This window comes from Bacillus rossius, chromosome 17 (assembly GCF_032445375.1).
Source record: "Bacillus rossius redtenbacheri isolate Brsri chromosome 17, Brsri_v3, whole genome shotgun sequence".
NCBI lineage: Eukaryota > Metazoa > Arthropoda > Insecta > Phasmatodea > Bacillidae > Bacillus > Bacillus rossius.
This window is the reverse complement of record NC_086344.1, coordinates 18,624,035-18,640,971: the sequence shown is the minus strand read 5'-3', so window position 1 is coordinate 18,640,971 and position 16,937 is coordinate 18,624,035. Positions and strand designations below refer to the sequence as shown.

At 39.1% G+C, this 16,937-nt stretch overlaps 2 protein-coding genes across 10 annotated transcripts in view; one reads left to right on the top strand and one right to left on the bottom strand.

Annotated features, from left to right (window-relative positions):
• The window catches only part of LOC134540821 (gamma-soluble NSF attachment protein-like), a 57,178-nt gene extending 55,459 nt beyond the window's left edge, over positions 1-1,719 (bottom strand). For both annotated transcript variants that reach the window (XM_063383778.1, XM_063383779.1), the window contains exon 1: positions 1,588-1,719. In XM_063383778.1, the coding sequence (XP_063239848.1) occupies positions 1,588-1,646 (59 nt within the window). In that variant the 5' untranslated portion in view covers positions 1,647-1,719. The remainder of the gene's footprint in view (positions 1-1,587) is intronic.
• A 230-nt stretch (positions 1,720-1,949) lies between these two features.
• Positions 1,950-16,937, top strand: part of LOC134540812 (translation initiation factor IF-2) — a 66,525-nt gene continuing 51,537 nt past the window's right edge. For 6 of the 8 annotated variants that reach the window (XM_063383758.1, XM_063383760.1, XM_063383756.1 and 3 more), the window contains exons 1-2: positions 1,965-2,124; positions 8,627-8,816. In XM_063383758.1, coding sequence (XP_063239828.1) covers positions 8,677-8,816 — 140 coding nt within the window. In that variant the 5' untranslated portion in view covers positions 1,965-2,124; positions 8,627-8,676. The other 2 variants (XM_063383754.1, XM_063383759.1) reach the window with 2 other exon arrangements.

Here is a 16,937-nt window from a genome sequence, read left to right as displayed (position 1 = left end):
ATTGTGTAGTTTAATAGAACAGGTGGAATTCTAATATAAGTAATTTAAGACAGTAAAATATAATCTCTTCAAATAAAGATTCACTGAATAACAAGCAAGTGAATGTCTCCTGCCCAAAAGCCCCATATTCCCAAGCTTTTCCTGTAAGAATGTATGGTAGTAATGACATCAGCACCATTATATTGATGATGTCATCCATACTGTTACAGAATCATGATGCATACTAGTATTGAATATAAAAAAGTAAATTGGATGTGAAGACCCACAAGAAGACTAAATTGAAATGTTTACCTACAGACCTGCTTAGTTGGGGCAGGACAAACAGTATGTATTAATTTTTTTAATAAAATATTCCACCAATACTTCTACAATAATGAATCTGTCCCGAAAGAGGTACAGATTCACAAGCAATTTACTAAATACTCTAATTTAGCCGACAGTGAACTATTTCATTGGTAAAATACACAGAGGACTGTGGAGTCTTTCCTTTAGGCCATTAAGAGGCCGGGTTCATAAACTACTTAACAAATGCAGGAGACAAAATGTTCTGAAATTACATTTTAGCATAATTATGGGATTATAAATTACGCATGTGGCAATAGTGCAATGCAAGTATTGTTGAACTTCTAACGTTCTTGAGTTATGGCTTGCGTTTTCAACTGCAGTGACTGAGGTAAGGGAGCTGGAGAAAGTGCAGAGCAGAGCGGCGAGGTGGGTGATGGGTATGTGGGGAGAGGGGGAAATGCATAGTCTGACAGAAATGATTAAGGAGTTGGTGTGCGAAACATTAGAGGGAATGAGGGTGGAAAAGTCGGTCAGACTGCTTAATGTGATAAAGGAAGACGGAGGCTCGGAACAGAGGGCGGAGAGATCACGGTTGGAAGCTCCAGAGGGTATGGAGGTGAATGGAAAAAGGGAGACACACCTTCCTTGTGAAGACGGGGAGCAAGTGGAATGGGCTGGAAAAAGGAATGCTGGGATTGAAATATGCAAGTAACCTGAAGAGATGACTAAAATGGAGGGAGGGGGGGGGGGGGAGGGGGTCAGTGAAAGAAAAAAAGGGACACCTTGCCACAGAGTGAAAGCCCAATTGTTCGTGTAAATCAGTCAATCAATCCCTTGTGTAGTTTATAAACCCAGTCTAAGACCCACAAAAGTTTTAAAGTTCCTACTCGTGACACTTCCAGCAAAAATTATCCCTGACTGACAACTGGCAAACTTGACAAAAAGAATGAATGCAAGAAGGTGTAGAGATATTATGATAAAATCACCGATATTCACACCACAACTGAAAGCAACATGAATTCAAGATAAATTATTAAATATTCTTGATACTACCAAACAAGGAAGATGGAAAATAAATCTATAGGGCACGTTATAGGCTGACAGACACAATGTAGTACCTTCACTTGGAACACTGCAAATTATTAGAAAAAATAAAAAAAATGAAATTCCTTTAGAAACTGTCTTTTTACCTGTGATATTACAAACCATTCATTCATAGGCCTACGAAAACTGAAAATTTCCTGTTTGGAAAGCAATGATTAGACTGAATAATTTCTTATAACAATTGAATAGTTATATTACCTTTTTTCTGCAATTCTTACATGCTCCAAAGCTTCTTCTATCTTTTTGGTATCAGCCATAATATTTCAAAACCTTCCGGTAGCAGACAGCTGTATTCTGAAGAAAACGCCAATAATTATTATGCTGAAGTTGGGTTTTTGAACAATTGAATGTGAATCATCTAGACCAATGCTTCAAAACTATAAGCAGAGACGACATTTGTGAAAATAATAGTTAAAATATATAAAAGATTGTAATTTTTCCGTGTATAATTAAATTATATTTAAAAACATCGTTTTTCATTGCGTTTCACATGGAAATACTTAAATACTGTTAATGATTTTTATACTTTGTGTTGGTAGTATAGCACGGACATAGTGCTCCTCCCTGCCAAAAAGTAAATATTTGTGTATGTTGATTGTATTATAACGATTACGTTGTTTACCAGTTAAGCGTTTCTGGAAAATATTTTGTGGAAGAATGTATTCTCTCACACTGTTCGTAGATTTTGCGTTTTTGTTTTTATTGTGAATATAGTACATATTTTTGTTTAAAATGGTAAGCTTTTCAAAGCGCATAGTAGTATTAAAAGCATAGCCGGTTGGTTATTTTTAAATTCACTTTGATATACCTTCATTTATTATAAAACATAGTGACCATTCCAGGATACTGATATTGTGTAGTTTTGACAAATAGGTACTATTTGAGTTCAGAGTCTAAAAAGAACAAAGTCATTAAAGTTAGAAGTAAGGAGAAGGCAGTGAAAATGAGGTATTTGGGATGAAGATATTTCACACGAAAAGGCTTTAAAATAAACAGCAGTATTATAATTATCTGAAAAATGGAATTCATAAGAATATGCCTTAAACGTGAAATTTTCCTTATAGCAAATAACATCTTACCATTGCCAATTTTGTAATAAATTATTTCTGCTGCTTCTGTGACAAAAAAAAAAAATTGGGTAATTGTTCCCTATTTTGTAGCCATTTCGTTCCAGTTTTATAATTTAAATTTTCGAAATCAAATTTATTTTAGTTATAGTATAATTTTTAATCACAAACATTCAAAGGCTTACTTTATTTTAATAATGTTTATTGAAATGCAATTGGATGTGTTACACAGTACAATTGCTCTTGGGAACTATGGTCCTCAAAGTTTGTACATATTTTAGAAATCAAATATAGTTGTTTGGTAACTGTAGAGCTTTGCATAACAAAATTTGCAATTCCTTTTTTATTTTTTTTATTTTAATATTTTATGTTAAAATAGAACTGGATTCACAATAAGGATCAGTTACCAAAAGTTGAAAAATTCACATTTAAGCCCGCCGCACACGGTACAATATTCCTTACAATATTGTAAGCTAGGAGTCGTACTGGCTCTACTACTAGTTTCTTCACTCGAATTCAAACTGGATACTAGTAGCTGTACGAGCTGGGCTACTGGCTTTGCGTAATAGACTGCATCCTATTTTCGTTGCTTGTTGCGTTCCAATATTTAAGGAGTGGCCAATCAGAACTCACGAAAACAGCATGAGGGGTTGTTTACACTTTTAAGCGCGCATGTCGTGATAAACATGGACGGAAAATAAGTGGAATAGTGACCAACTCCTCGTTTTAATAAATGCATACAAAGAAGAGCCTTGTTTGTATGCAGTAAAAAATGTGAATTATCATAATAAAAATTTGTTGTGGAGAATATTCTCTTAACAAAACTAGCAAGGCAGCTAGAATCGTGTGCAGCAGAAACTTGTAGCGCACCTAGTGTTTCAGCTTGTAGCCTACACAGTACAGAAACCAGTAAGCATTCTAGTAAGCAAACTAGTAGAAAATATTGTACCGTGGAATCCCCCTGGAATGAACATTTTTTGATGATTAGTTGAATTATACTGTTAACAGAAATATTGCTGTTAAACCAGTAATTTTTTGTGAGTTGAGCTTTTCTTTTCATCAGTAGAAATATTGCTGTTAAACTAGTAATTTTTTGTGAGTTGAGCTTTTCTTTTCATCAGTGACGTGGCCAAGATAGACGTTAACACTTGACGACACAAAATTCAGGAAAGTTGAGGAATGAGAGTTGGCTGTGGCGTGGAGTGAGAAACATCGCAACATTTGTCTGGAGTGATTTTGGGAAGCAGCCGAAAACCAAAATCGGGATGATCAGACCTGGTTTAAAAACCTGGTCCCCTGCATCACCTCACTCCATAATTAGTAACATGAACGCAGACATCAATCACCTGGAATGTTCAACTCTTGAAAATGTTTTAATTCTTTTATTTATTCATCACATTTTGTGGACCTTAAGGCTAAAGAACAAGCTACTACAGTCATGATGAGATGTCACGGACTTACGCCATGATTTATTTACAAATGGACGTAGTTATGCAAAAAGGAACCAACCCACAATTTTGTTACATTTTTATTTGAAAATAAATTAAAATAGTACAGGGTTGATCGTACCGTCGTTGCTATTATTATATCAGTATTTATACTGGACCATTAAAATTATACCCACATTATGTTATCAATACAAGAATTACAATTTATAACTAACTTCAACTTCAAAATACTCAGAATAGGTTTCATGTGGGTTGGTTCCTTTTTGCATAACTACGTCCAAATTACCCTTGACCATTGCAAGAAACTATTAAAAATCATATAAACTTTATTTTTAATTTCATTTTCTGTGCAAGTCACTGGTCTAGACCATTACCATTAGCTCTTTTACATAATTTTTTTTTTAATTTGATGTTGCCTTGAACCATTTAGGTTCCTCTTCCAAGTGCATTCCATTTCTTCTCCTTTCTTTTTTTTCTCCTTTTCTTCTGTATTTTCACCTCACATTTAGTTCAACTATAAACAAAAAAAAAAAAAAGCAGCTTGTTTACGGTACTATGGTTGCATAATAAATGCATACATTGTATGTAATAATTAAAAATTCAAATGTATGGAGAAGTATAGGTATGAACAGAAAATACATGACTTTAAGAATAATGCAGAAATAATGCATGTTTATTTGAATGGGTGCTTTTTTTTTTATCCCTTGCAGTTTTTCAAATCAATAAACTAATCAAACTGTTGCTAAATCAAGAAATTTCACATAAAAAAAAATAGTTCTTGGGAACCATAGCACTGACAAGCGCAAAACAAAATACTGCCTTTATACCTTGTGGCCTGCAGAAATTTTTCTGTTGCAACTTCAAAAATTTTTTTTGATAAATGTTAACATCTTAGCTCATGGTATTCAGCATTTAGTGGCAGTAATTTCTGAAATATGATGGAAGTCAAGGAATGGGTATGTGTAACAACTACGATACTGGCAAAGGGAAACTTTATAGTCATAACTGTTTCATGAATTTTAACAAGATGGGCAGTATTTTAATAAAATCCTTTTTTTGAAAATTAGCTCCAAAACTGGGGTTTAGTATTTTTTCAGTTCTCTCTTGCTTTTATAGGAACTGTTTCATTACGTAGTTCAACCTTTCGCTCTGCAAATAGAGTGATTCAATAGTCGACGTAGCTGCTCCGGCAATAAATTCTAGCAGCGGGTGCGGAAAGCACATGTGATTTGCATCCAGAAATGCAGTTGAAAACACAATTTGCGAATATTTATCATGCTCGGCATTGTTTAAAAGATTTATATTATGTTCAATTTTGTGTCTGAGAGTTTCTCATTATAGGTGTATTTTCAACATGAGTGCATGTTTATTTTCTCGTTACCGAGGTTAGATGTTACTCAACACTGGTGAGTACTGAAAGACTCATATTTTTTTATTAAGGAGACCACATGCCATCAGAGAAAGAAGTAGTTGATTTATTTTTAAACATTTTAATATTTTTACTAAACGCCACAACAGGACATTGGCAAGGGCGTACTAATGAATGAGAGATAGGGATAGGTCATGCCTCCCCCCCCCCCTTCCCGCTACAGCAACTATCAACCAGCTTAACATGACTAAAGTAGGGCTCAGTTTATGGCCACTGAAGATAACAAAATTAGATAGTAACCTACTCGTTAAACATGTGATTTAGTACAATTTTTTTGGACTTAAGCCATTGCAGTATTGCACTGTTTGTCATGGGAAAATTCAATAACCCAAATTAAGAAATATGAATATAAATATGAAAATATAAACCAAAAAAGAAAAACCCAAAAAAAAAAAATCAAACTGCCATTTTAGACTTGTTTATGTTTTGATATTTTTATTTTTATTTCTTAATTTCTGGAATTTTTCCATGACAATTAGTGCAAAACTGCAATGGTGTATGTCCAAGAAATTGTATTAAAACAAAATTCCTCATTGGATGAATCATTTAAAGAACTTATCTTTAAACATGTGTTATGATACAATCATAAGTAGCTGTATTGTACGTGGCACATTTTATTTAAGAATTTCAGGTTTTGAAAGTAAACGGGTTACTTCCGTCAAAACATTTATCGGTTACTATAAAGTGGTTTGACTTCAAATAACTCGAATATACTTAGACCCGTTCTAATGAATTTATAAAATAAAAGCAAAAGAAAGAATCATTTAATGTTAATTTATGGGCTCCAACAACTTCTAAGAAGTTGTAATAAATTGAATATTTATATGAATTAAAAGTAAACAATAAAAGGGTGTGAATGTTTTGACTTAAATATGAATGCCACAATATTAGTATAGTGAACGAAAAACAAAGGTTATTACTTTTCAGTGTCATTCAATTAATACAACGTGATATAAATGGTTTGCTTCATACCAGTAAAATATTGTCAAACTCATTTCACCTATTTTATTAAATGTCTTCAATTATTGAATGAATTATGTACAAAGTGAAGTAATTTTCATTATCATAGCTATTCAGTAGGTAGAGCAGGGTATGTCGTGGTGGTATTCGCTAGATTTCTAGATTATATGAAACACTATATTTAAATAGTAACTCAAGTTATAAGAGACGTCAACATTCTGGTATTAGAAGAAAACTGGTGCGTAAAATGAATTTAATGATTTTAAATATTCCAGGTTTTTAGTTCTGAAAAGTTTGTAAGGTATACGATATTCATTAAGAAAGATATGACCGACCTGTGGTAATAGTTCGGGGTAATAAAACTATCTAGTACGGTTTCTGACTCCTTAATACTGGAACTCAGCATCGAATGATCTGCATCTTCATCCTGGGAAAACCAGCGTAGCAGTTCCGCGACTTCGTCCTGGGAACACCATCGCAGCAGTTCCACGACTTTGTCCTGGGAACGCCTCTCGTTGGTTCTGGATGGTCTCGAACTGATGATTATTCCATAGATTTTCTATTTCTTCGTCCTGGGAACGCCTGAATAATTCTTGTAATCTTCGTAGAAGTGGTTTGTTCTCTTCATCCTGGGAACGCCTGAATACTTCTTGAAATTCTTCGTATAAATGATTTATTTTCTTCGAACTGGATCGCTTGAATAATTATTATAATCTTTGTATAAGTTGTCCTTTCTCTTCAAATCGATAAATAATTTCCAATTCTCTGTAGAATAAATTTCTCATATTATTTTATACTGTTCTTCTAAATAATTAAAATGCCGTAATTTACAATTTCTTCTGTATCGCAATTATACGTTGTGCTTCTACGATGGTTCCAATATTAATTCCCGTTTTCTTTTCTCTGTCAAAATTCCAAACCAAACTTTTATTTATTTATTGTTTATTTATTTATTCTAATAATAAATTAATTATCTATTAGAGGATTACCTCCAATAATACGATTTATACCTAAATGAATAGTAATTCAATTAAATATATCAAATAATGAAATTATATTAATAAGAATGATAGTAATAATAACATTAGTAACTATTTATTATTATTTACGAATTATATATTCAACTTTAATATTATCCAATTCAGAACCTAAATGAAATAATAAAATAATAGAATTTAATAACAATAAAATAATAATAATAAGAGTATTATCAGTAATTGGCCTACCTTTTATTACCTTACAAATTTTACAAAATTTAGTTATATAATATTACGCATGAAACTTGAAAATACATTTCTTATTGGCTTAACAAAATATCTAATTATTTGAGCAAGGAAGTTTAATACTAAAAGATATACCTGCAAAATTATTAACTTATGGTTCATAGAGAAAGAAAGACACGTACACTGAGGTGACAATATAAAATATAACACATTAATTTTGTTCCTCCATCTTGTTCTATAAAGTTTCCAAGTTCAACCTTTATAAAAGAGAACTTAAAGGAGTGAAAGTTCCATTTCACATATCCAAGTTCATCCCTTGATCCTGATGGCATGAACCTGTAAAAATTGTTCCCATGGTACATGCTGCTTGCTGTTTTAATTTAGTATGTACATCTAAAAATCCTGGACATAACAAAAACTTGTGCTATAGAAATGAGTTATGATTGTAAGTTGAATATGAATTTAAAAAAAATCTGACATACATAATTTGTTGGTATTGGGATATAATATTTTAAGTCTTGTCTGGGAGACCCTTTAGTCACCAAAAATAGACTTATCAATAATTTATTATTGTGTTTTCCTTTCCCCCCTTTCCTATAAACAAATGTGTAGGTTAGGCTGGAGACAGAAATATTATTAGTAGGCTGCAATTTTAGGGTATATAAATCATTTTGGGACAAAGTGATCTAAGTGCTAAAAATTAAGTTAGTAAGAAAATTAAAAAAAAAAATGTAACTGTTCAGCAGGCCTAACTCAAGTTTCTGGCAATTCCAGCACGTTCTACCATCACCTGTTGAATCACAAGGGTACGTAGGACGGACTTAGATCAGTGTGTGATGCACCATTGATTGTTTCTAGATACCTTTGCATGAAAAAAAAAACTGATTTGGAATTTCCTTTCCCCCCTCCCTGCTATTAGATCACTTTTGATTCCTCAAATGGTTCAGTATTTAATAGATGGCTAAGTCTTACATTGGTAGGCCTATAAAATTTCAGCAATATACTTGCAACATCATTTGACTCGGTGAGCCGAATGAAATTAAATGCACGCTTACGAAAAAGCTTTATTTGACTGAAAATGTTGGTAAGTTGTGTTGTGTTGCGTTGCAGGGCATGAAAATGACCAGCGGGCGACGTTTGCGGCACGACGTCCCGACGAGATGGCTGACCTGAGCCAGAGCCTGCTCTGCGGCCGCAGCAAGCCCCCGCCCGCGCGCAGCCCGTGCCACCAGTCGGGCCGGAGCGGGAGCGCCGCCGCGCCGCCGGCCCCTGCCATGCACGCCGTGCAGGGCAAGGACAGGTGAGGCGTGGGTTCGGGTCGGATGTGCCACCGCACCGTCGCCTCCGTGCTCTGTTCGCAAGTTGCAGCTGGAACGCTGGCTCCGCCTACCCGGACACACGCGCGGTGCGCAGAGCTTCAGGAAAAGCAACGTGATTTATAAACCACTCGAGATACCCCAGTGGGGTTTGTTTACGAAAAGCATTTAAGTGTTCGCTGAGGGCCGAAAAGTACTTTTGATTTCGGATTAAGTTTTTAAAACTGTATTTTTAGAAGAGTTCAAATTGCTAAAATGCACGTTTTCAGAGTCATTTGTAGGTGTAAAACAACGGGTAAAGATTCTTGAAAGCACTTAAGGGACTTGCATTATACCTTTATCTTCATTTCTCCGCCATACAATGTTATGGTCACCGCTCAAATTTCATAGTTGTCCTGTGACGACGAGAAGACTGCGCGTTATTTCAGAGCCTTGCGCTTGGAGGCTATACCGCGCTAGAAATACCATCGAGTGTCGCGCTTATCATCCCGCCTCACTGACACCCTTGACGAGGCGGGCCCTTTAAGCCACTCTCGTTTTCAAACCTGCCATTTTTTGAAGTTATACTTATTTAGGTGTGTTATGAAAAAAAATTATGAGAGTGAATTTTTTGATGCATGCACAGCATGCAACAAAAAATTAACAGAATGAAATAAGGCTACATACAAATAAAAAATTATATATGTGCTTTTAAACCATATACGTTAGCGATTGATATTGAAAATTGAATATTGGTCCATATCATTTAAAATGTTTATTTATTGTGAATATTAGTGATAGAAGTGGTGTTTTTTTTCTTCAAGTGAGGTTATGTTCCTGTATGTATTATTTATTTGCATAGTAAATCATAAATTATTACATTTTTTAAAATAATTATTTTCAATTAATTATTATTTATTTATTTGCAGCGTACTGGGTTCGAGCCTGACCCAACACTCTACAAGCTATATTGCTCACACGAGAGGAGAAATACTTAAGCGTCTGTTGTTTTACAGATTTCAGAGTGGGAATCATTCTGCATGTAAAGACAATTCATTTTAGAGTTTTTAATGTTTGTTTTGGGAAATACAATGAAATCAGCCTTATACCATATCTGATCACAAATAGATCTCACTGCTGTATGTACAATCAACACTGGACACGTAATAAATCATTTCCTAAGCGATCTATCAAGTGAAATATTGAATAAACAAACAAAACGAGGCTAACTGGTTACATAAGATGCTTCGGAGCAATAACTAACCCAACGTATTAACTCGAGAATCACAAAAAACAGTAAGGCTAGGTTTACATGTGATTACTAGCAAGATATATGTATGTATACGTATGGAATGTCAAGGGTCCAAATTATAACAATCTGACACTACCTAGAGAGTCAAAACAAATGTTCTACGTCAGAAATTAGCAATTCCAGCTATGACATATCGGACGTTAAATTCTTAAGGTGCAAGGGTCAACAATGACGTGAACAGAAGCAAATACCTAGCTCTATGACTCCTTCACTACAAAACAAAGTCACTCCTTCCAATACATGCCCGAAGTTTAGAAAACTAATCTTTTACGTGAAACATTACGTGCCAATGTCAGAAAGGAGCTTGTTCGAGCACATACATCAACATTCGTACCGACGCCATGATGATGCGTAACTGTCCGTTTAGTCCACAGATCGCAGCACTGTCCCAAGGTCCAACGTGTGGTGCAAGAAGGCACCAAGTCGCACAATTAAAAGAAAAGTACACAGCAACACTCAACATTCCGCCCACTGAAAATAAGTATTTTCATAATCACCAGGTAAACATATAAACAAAAAAAAACTACACTCTACGGCATCCCTAACAAGAATGTGAACTAGCCAAGAACTAGTATGGTTAGTTCATGGGCAATGGGCAAATTTTAGCCACTGGTCTCACAAATGTCCCTTGAGGAGTCTTCAGTGTGACAACATGCACTATCCCATCTTGGCCTGGATGGAGAGCTGTGACTCTCGCAGTCTTCCATCTAAGTGGAGGAAGATTGGGTTCCTGGACCAAAACCAGCTGGTCTAGTTGTATGTTAGGTGTTGGGGTGGTCCATTTAGCACGTTGTTGAAGTGTGTGGAGGTACTCCACACTCCACCGTTTCCACATTGTCTGTTGCAAGCGGGTAACAAGTTGCCATCTGTCCAACTTATTTAGGGAAAGATTCATCAAATCATGGTCTGGCACAGCAGTCATTGGCTCGCCAACCAGAAAATGACCTGGAGTGAGTACATCATACTCTTCAGGGTCTGTTGACAGCGCACACAGTGGCCGAGAGTTCATCACCGCTGATATTTGTGCTAGCAGAGTGACAAATTCCTCTAGGGTAAGAAGCAGGTTCCCCACTACTCGCTTCATGTGTTGTTTTCCAATTTAACAGCCGCCTCCCAGAGGCCCCCAAAGTGAGGGCTTGCGGGGGGGTTGAAGTGCCATTTGATACCTCGTTGAGCTGCTTCACCCAGGATGTGCTGTCGAGGCTCGCCTGACCACAGAGTCTTGTATAGATCCTTCAAGTGGTTACGGACACCCACAAAGTTAGTACCATTGTCAGAGTAGATTTCCGTGGGAGTTCCTCGGAGTGAGACAAACCGTTTCAAGGCTGCTAAGAATGCGTCTGCAGAAAGATCAGTCACCATTTCAAGATGTACCGCCTTAGTGGCCATACAGACAAACAAACACATGTAGGTCTTATACGTCACTCTTCTTCGTGTTCTGACTGGGGTAGTGAGAAATGGTCCTGCAAAATCAACTCCTACAGAGCGAAACGCTCTGACTTGAGTAAGTCTTGCGACTGGTAGTGCGCCCATGAGTGGTTTCAATGCCGTAGCTCTCACCTTGAAACAATTCATACACTTGTGAAGCATCTTGCGAACTAGACTTCTTCCAGAGACTATCCAGTAGTGACGCCGTGTCAGACACAAAGTCGTCTGTGGGCCCGCATGGAGGTGGCCAACATGAAAGTGAATCATAATTAACTCTGAAAGTTTGCTTTGCGCCGGTAACAGAATAGGATGCTTCGTCCTCTCAGGAATAGAGGCATGTTGTAACCTGCCGCCCACCCTGACGACTCCCTGTAAGTCAATGAAGGGTGCCAATGCCTGAATATTCTTGCTACATGTTTCCCCTTTCTTGATGGCAGTGATGGCATCCTTAAAGAAATATAATTGGGTAATTTTAATCAGGTAAGTTAAAGCAGCCTCCCTTTCCTTGAAGGTTCAAATGGTGTCCTGTAAGTACTGTTGTTTCTGGAATCCTGCTTTCGCACGCAGGACCCATGCTGTCACAGCCTGAAGTTTACCCAATGAAGATGCATTCTGGATAAGACCTAGAGGGTCCTCTGACCTCTCCTCTTCATGCTGAGCAACTAATATTGCAACTGAGGGTGGTTTCAGTTCGGGAATGCTCCCGTGGTGTTTCATCGCCTGTGATGGCCAATGTTCTTCTTTTTGCAACAGCCATCCAGGACCGCCTAACCAGCAAGACTGGTCCAGCAGTTGAACTGGCAAGCATCCACGAGAAGCTGCATCAGCTGGGTTGCATTCCGAGGGAACATGCTTCCAGGCACTTGGTGGCACCGCAATCTGAATTTCGGCCACTCTATTTGCCACAAATGTCTGCAGCGTGTGTGGAGACATTCTTAACCAAGCTAGGACAACAGTTGAGTCTGTCCAAGCATGCAACACTGGAGTCTTGACCTTGGGCTGGAAAAGTGCCAAAACATGTAAGCATAGCTTACTCAACAAGTGTGCAGCACAGAGCTCAAGTTTTGGAATGGACAATGTCTTTAAGGGAGCGACCCTTGACTTTGCCATTAGCAGGCGCACAGTAACTTCACCGCTCCTTGTCACACACCTAACATACATGACTGCAGCATAGGCCTTCTCACTCGCGTCACAGAACCCATGAAACTGAACGTCCAATTCTTGCAATGGAATAAATCGGGGTATTCGTACCCGAGACAACAATGGTAACGCTGCTGTAAAGCTCTCCCATTCAGACAAGACGTCTTCGTCAACTTGGTCATCCCAACCAAGACCCTTAGTCCACAACACTTGCAGCAGAATTTTACTGGCTGTAATCACTGGGGCCAACCAGCCACATGGGTCATACAATCGAGCTATGAAGGACAGAATACCACGTTTGGTATTCGGTACAGTGGGTACCTTTACCTTGTAGCAAAACTCATCCTTTGATGGAGTCCAATGTATTCCTAACACCTTCACCGACTCCGTACTGTCAAATTTCATATCAGCCTGGGCAGTGTCATGGGGGCCTACTACATTTCCATTATTGGAGCACCATTTGTGAAGTTGGAAGCCACCTGCTCCGAGTAGCGCCACTAGCTGAGTCTTCAATTCCTGTGCATCACCTACAGTATCGGCTCCGGTCACAATATCATCAACAAACACATCATGTAACAGAGTGTGAGCAGCTAAAGGATAGTTAGCTCCTTCGTCTGTTGCCAACTGCTGCATGGTTCGGAGCGCTTGGAAGGGTGAAGATGATAGTCCATACGTTACTGTGTTCAGCTCAAATATATGTATTGGGTCACTAACCGAATTTCGCCACAAAATACACTGGAACTTCCTATCCTCAGGATCAATTACAATTTGACGATACATCTTTCATACATCAGCTGTTATCGCAATTGCTGATGTTCGGAAATTCAGCACAATGTCAGCAACCTCCTTGTGCAATTTAGGACCAGACAACAGCAACTTGTTCAAGGAGGGTCCATTGGTCGTCTCCGACGATGCATCAAATACTACGCGTACCTTAGTCGTTAAACTATCTTCTTTGACCACAGCATGATGTGGTATAATGTACGGTGGTTGGTTACGCGCATCCGCCCTTAACGATACAAACACCTTGCTGTCGGCATCCTGTGTCAATGTCCCAATCTTTGACATATGACCCAGGCTTTCGTACTCCTCCATGAATTGCTGGTATTGCTGAAGCAACTGTGGGGATCGACATAGTTTACGCTCTAGCCCCTGCAATCGCTTGAGGGCAGTTGTGAATGAATCACCCAACATGTCCGCTGAACGTGCAAACGGAAGCCTCAACACGTACCTGCCTTGGTTGTCACGCCTGTGAGTCTCCTGGAAGTGCTGTTCACAGATCCGATCTTCCCTGGATGTGAAGGTCTTACTAGGGAGATTTTCAACCTCCCAGAACCGTTGAAGAGCGAGGTCTAGGGACATGTCAGTGCGTACCAGTAATGATGCTGATGCCGGCTGAGTGAACTGTGCACATGGTGCATTGCCTGCCAGTACCCATCCGAATAGGGTTTGGAAGGCATGAGGCGGTCCATGAATCTTAGTACCTGTCATTACTTCTGCCACTACCTCCGCAGAGAGCAGCATGTCTATGGCACTGGGCACAGAGAACTGGGGATCTGCCAGCGGCAGGCCATCTAGATGCACTAAGCTCCCAGTGGCAATCTTGGTTGATGGTAGGTCCTTGGTTATTCTTTTAAGAATTAATGCCTTGCTGGTGATGTGAAGTTTTGGTGATTGGTGTGATCTTATCTCGCAAATAACCAATCCCTTGGCTTCCGGGATCAAAGTGTTGCCAACCCCAGCAATACTCACAGTTGTACGATGTCGCCTTAGTCCCAGCCGTTGTACACATGCCTCTGTGATGAAGGAAGACTGCGAAGCACTATCTAGTAACGCACGAACCACTTGGTATTGACCTGCACCGTCCTTGATGCGTATCAATGCCGTCATTAACAGCACTGTGGTGGGTGGATTGACCGGCCTCATTTCTTCTGATGCACACATGGTAATTGCTGGACCTTCTTCCTCACCCCGTCCATCGTCATCTGAGCTCGCTGCGTAGTTCCTAGGCCCCTGTCCCGTGACAATGTGGAGGAGTGTATGGTGACTGCCCTGGCAGAGTTGGCAGCGAAACTTAGACTTACACTGTGCTGCCACGTGTTGTCCCCGCAGACAGTTATAACAGAGCCTCTGCGCCTGCACTAAGTTCCGTCTATCCTCAACTGACCTTGAACGAAATTCCTGGCAGGTGTGCAATCCATGAAATCCGTCGCACACACTACACTTCAGGTTGTCTTGAGTTGAAACAAGTGTAGTCTTTCTAAAACCGGGTATGTTTGAGTCTGACACATTCATCGGTCGCCACTTATTTATGTTAAGAACCCGGTTGCTTGAAGTGTTTTGTGAGAAGACTGGCCTGGTGCACCTAACTGAAGACAGATGGACTTGCTCTGCTGCCTTTGCCCTCTTGTCCAGAAACTTCAAGAGATTGCGGTAGGAGGGAATGTCCTCTTCATTTGACATTTCAAACCCCTGTTTCAAAGGTGAATCAAGCTTCTCTAGCAAAATGTTCAATAAGAGGAAGTCCCACTTTTCGACAGGGAATTCCAATGCCTTCAGGGCATTTACATTCTCTTCGACACAGGCTACAAACTCGCTAAGGGCATTCTCACTGCGACTGTCTACTTGAGCTAAATGCAATATTTTTTGCACATGGATGGTCGCTGTGATCCGAACACTCAAGAATTTCCTTTCCAAAAGGCCCCATATTACATCATAATTACCTTCCGTGACCGGTATGTTGCAAACTAAGTCCCGCGCCTCGCCCTTAAGGCATCCTAACAGATAGTGAGTTTTTTGCACTTTAGTTAAGTGCAAACATTGGCCAACTATCGAGTTGAATAGTTCCGCAAATCCCTTCCACTCAGCACGGTTACCGCCGAACACCGGTAGCGGTAATGCAGGCAACATTGACACGTGGGGACTTAACGTGGCTTGCGATCCCGTGTTAGGCACTGTGTCACCTGGTGCCTTAACCTCACTTTGGCTTGACGTCTGTTTATTGTATAATTTACGCAATTCCCGGAACACTTCTTCATAAACCGCGAACTGTTGCTTGACTTCGCTCATATCGACCTTATCACTGGGGGGGTTAGTGCACATTGCAAAGAAATTTGCTAGTAACTCACTCCTTTTTTCTATAACTTCCTCAAATACAATTTTAAAATCCTCCAATTTGGATGCATCCTCCTCCGACGCTTCATACAAATCACGGGCTTCATCGGCTTTGCCCAATAAAAAGTTGAAAATTACGTGTTGCAATTCCGGTGTTTGTGCCGCCATTGTGCTTATCTAGTAGGTAAGCGTTTCCCTTTGTTTTTGACTTATAAATTTTATAGTTATTTTTGTGTGCGTAACTTCACTAATCCCCGCGTAAGGACTCTTGTGTGCCCTTAATAACCGTAAACATAGATGCACTGCCGCATAATTTCACTCTTCTAATAATTATCAATTTCTACCTTCGCAATGTCCGTCATTAATATAAGCCGTCGGCATTACAACCGCGCGTCACCGATAGGTCCTTATACCGTTTCCCGTGCAAAATATTTTGAAAATCGTTCCCTAGATTATATTATAACACTTTCACCATCCGTTAATCTTGATTTGCGTTATAATCCGGGCCCGGAGGACCAAAAATGTTCAAGCACATACATCAACATTCGTACCGACGCCATGATGATGCGTAACTGTCCGTTTAGTCCACAGATCGCAGCACTGTCCCAAGGTCCAACGTGTGGTGCAAGAAGGCACCAAGTCGCACAATTAAAAAAAAAGTACACAGCAACACTCAACAGAGCTTGACAAAGAAATACGTTATCTCGGGCTCAAAGGTGGCTTTTATGCTCCATACAAACAAGCGAGTCATGCAGCCTCAAAGGAATTATAGCGAAACGTAAGATTACAGCGTCCAAAATTATTAGTGAGCGCAATAAGTTCAGAAAACATCGCGTGCCCGAGTTATAAGTCTGACTTGAAAGGGAAATCATAACAACCTCGCGAGCGTGGCCCGGCTAGACGACTCATGGCAGACATCACATGAAGAGGAAACAATTAAGGTACGGTCACACAAACGAATCCGCAACCGCATCCACCAACCAAAACTGAATTTGTATAAGGTGGCGGCCGAATTAGTAAATTTTACCAAAGGGATAGAAACTTTACCTTATCTATCGCCTATTTAGACAGAGTCACCTTATGTCGGAAACTAGGTTACTCCTAGGAACCAATACTTGCCATGCTCGCCGGG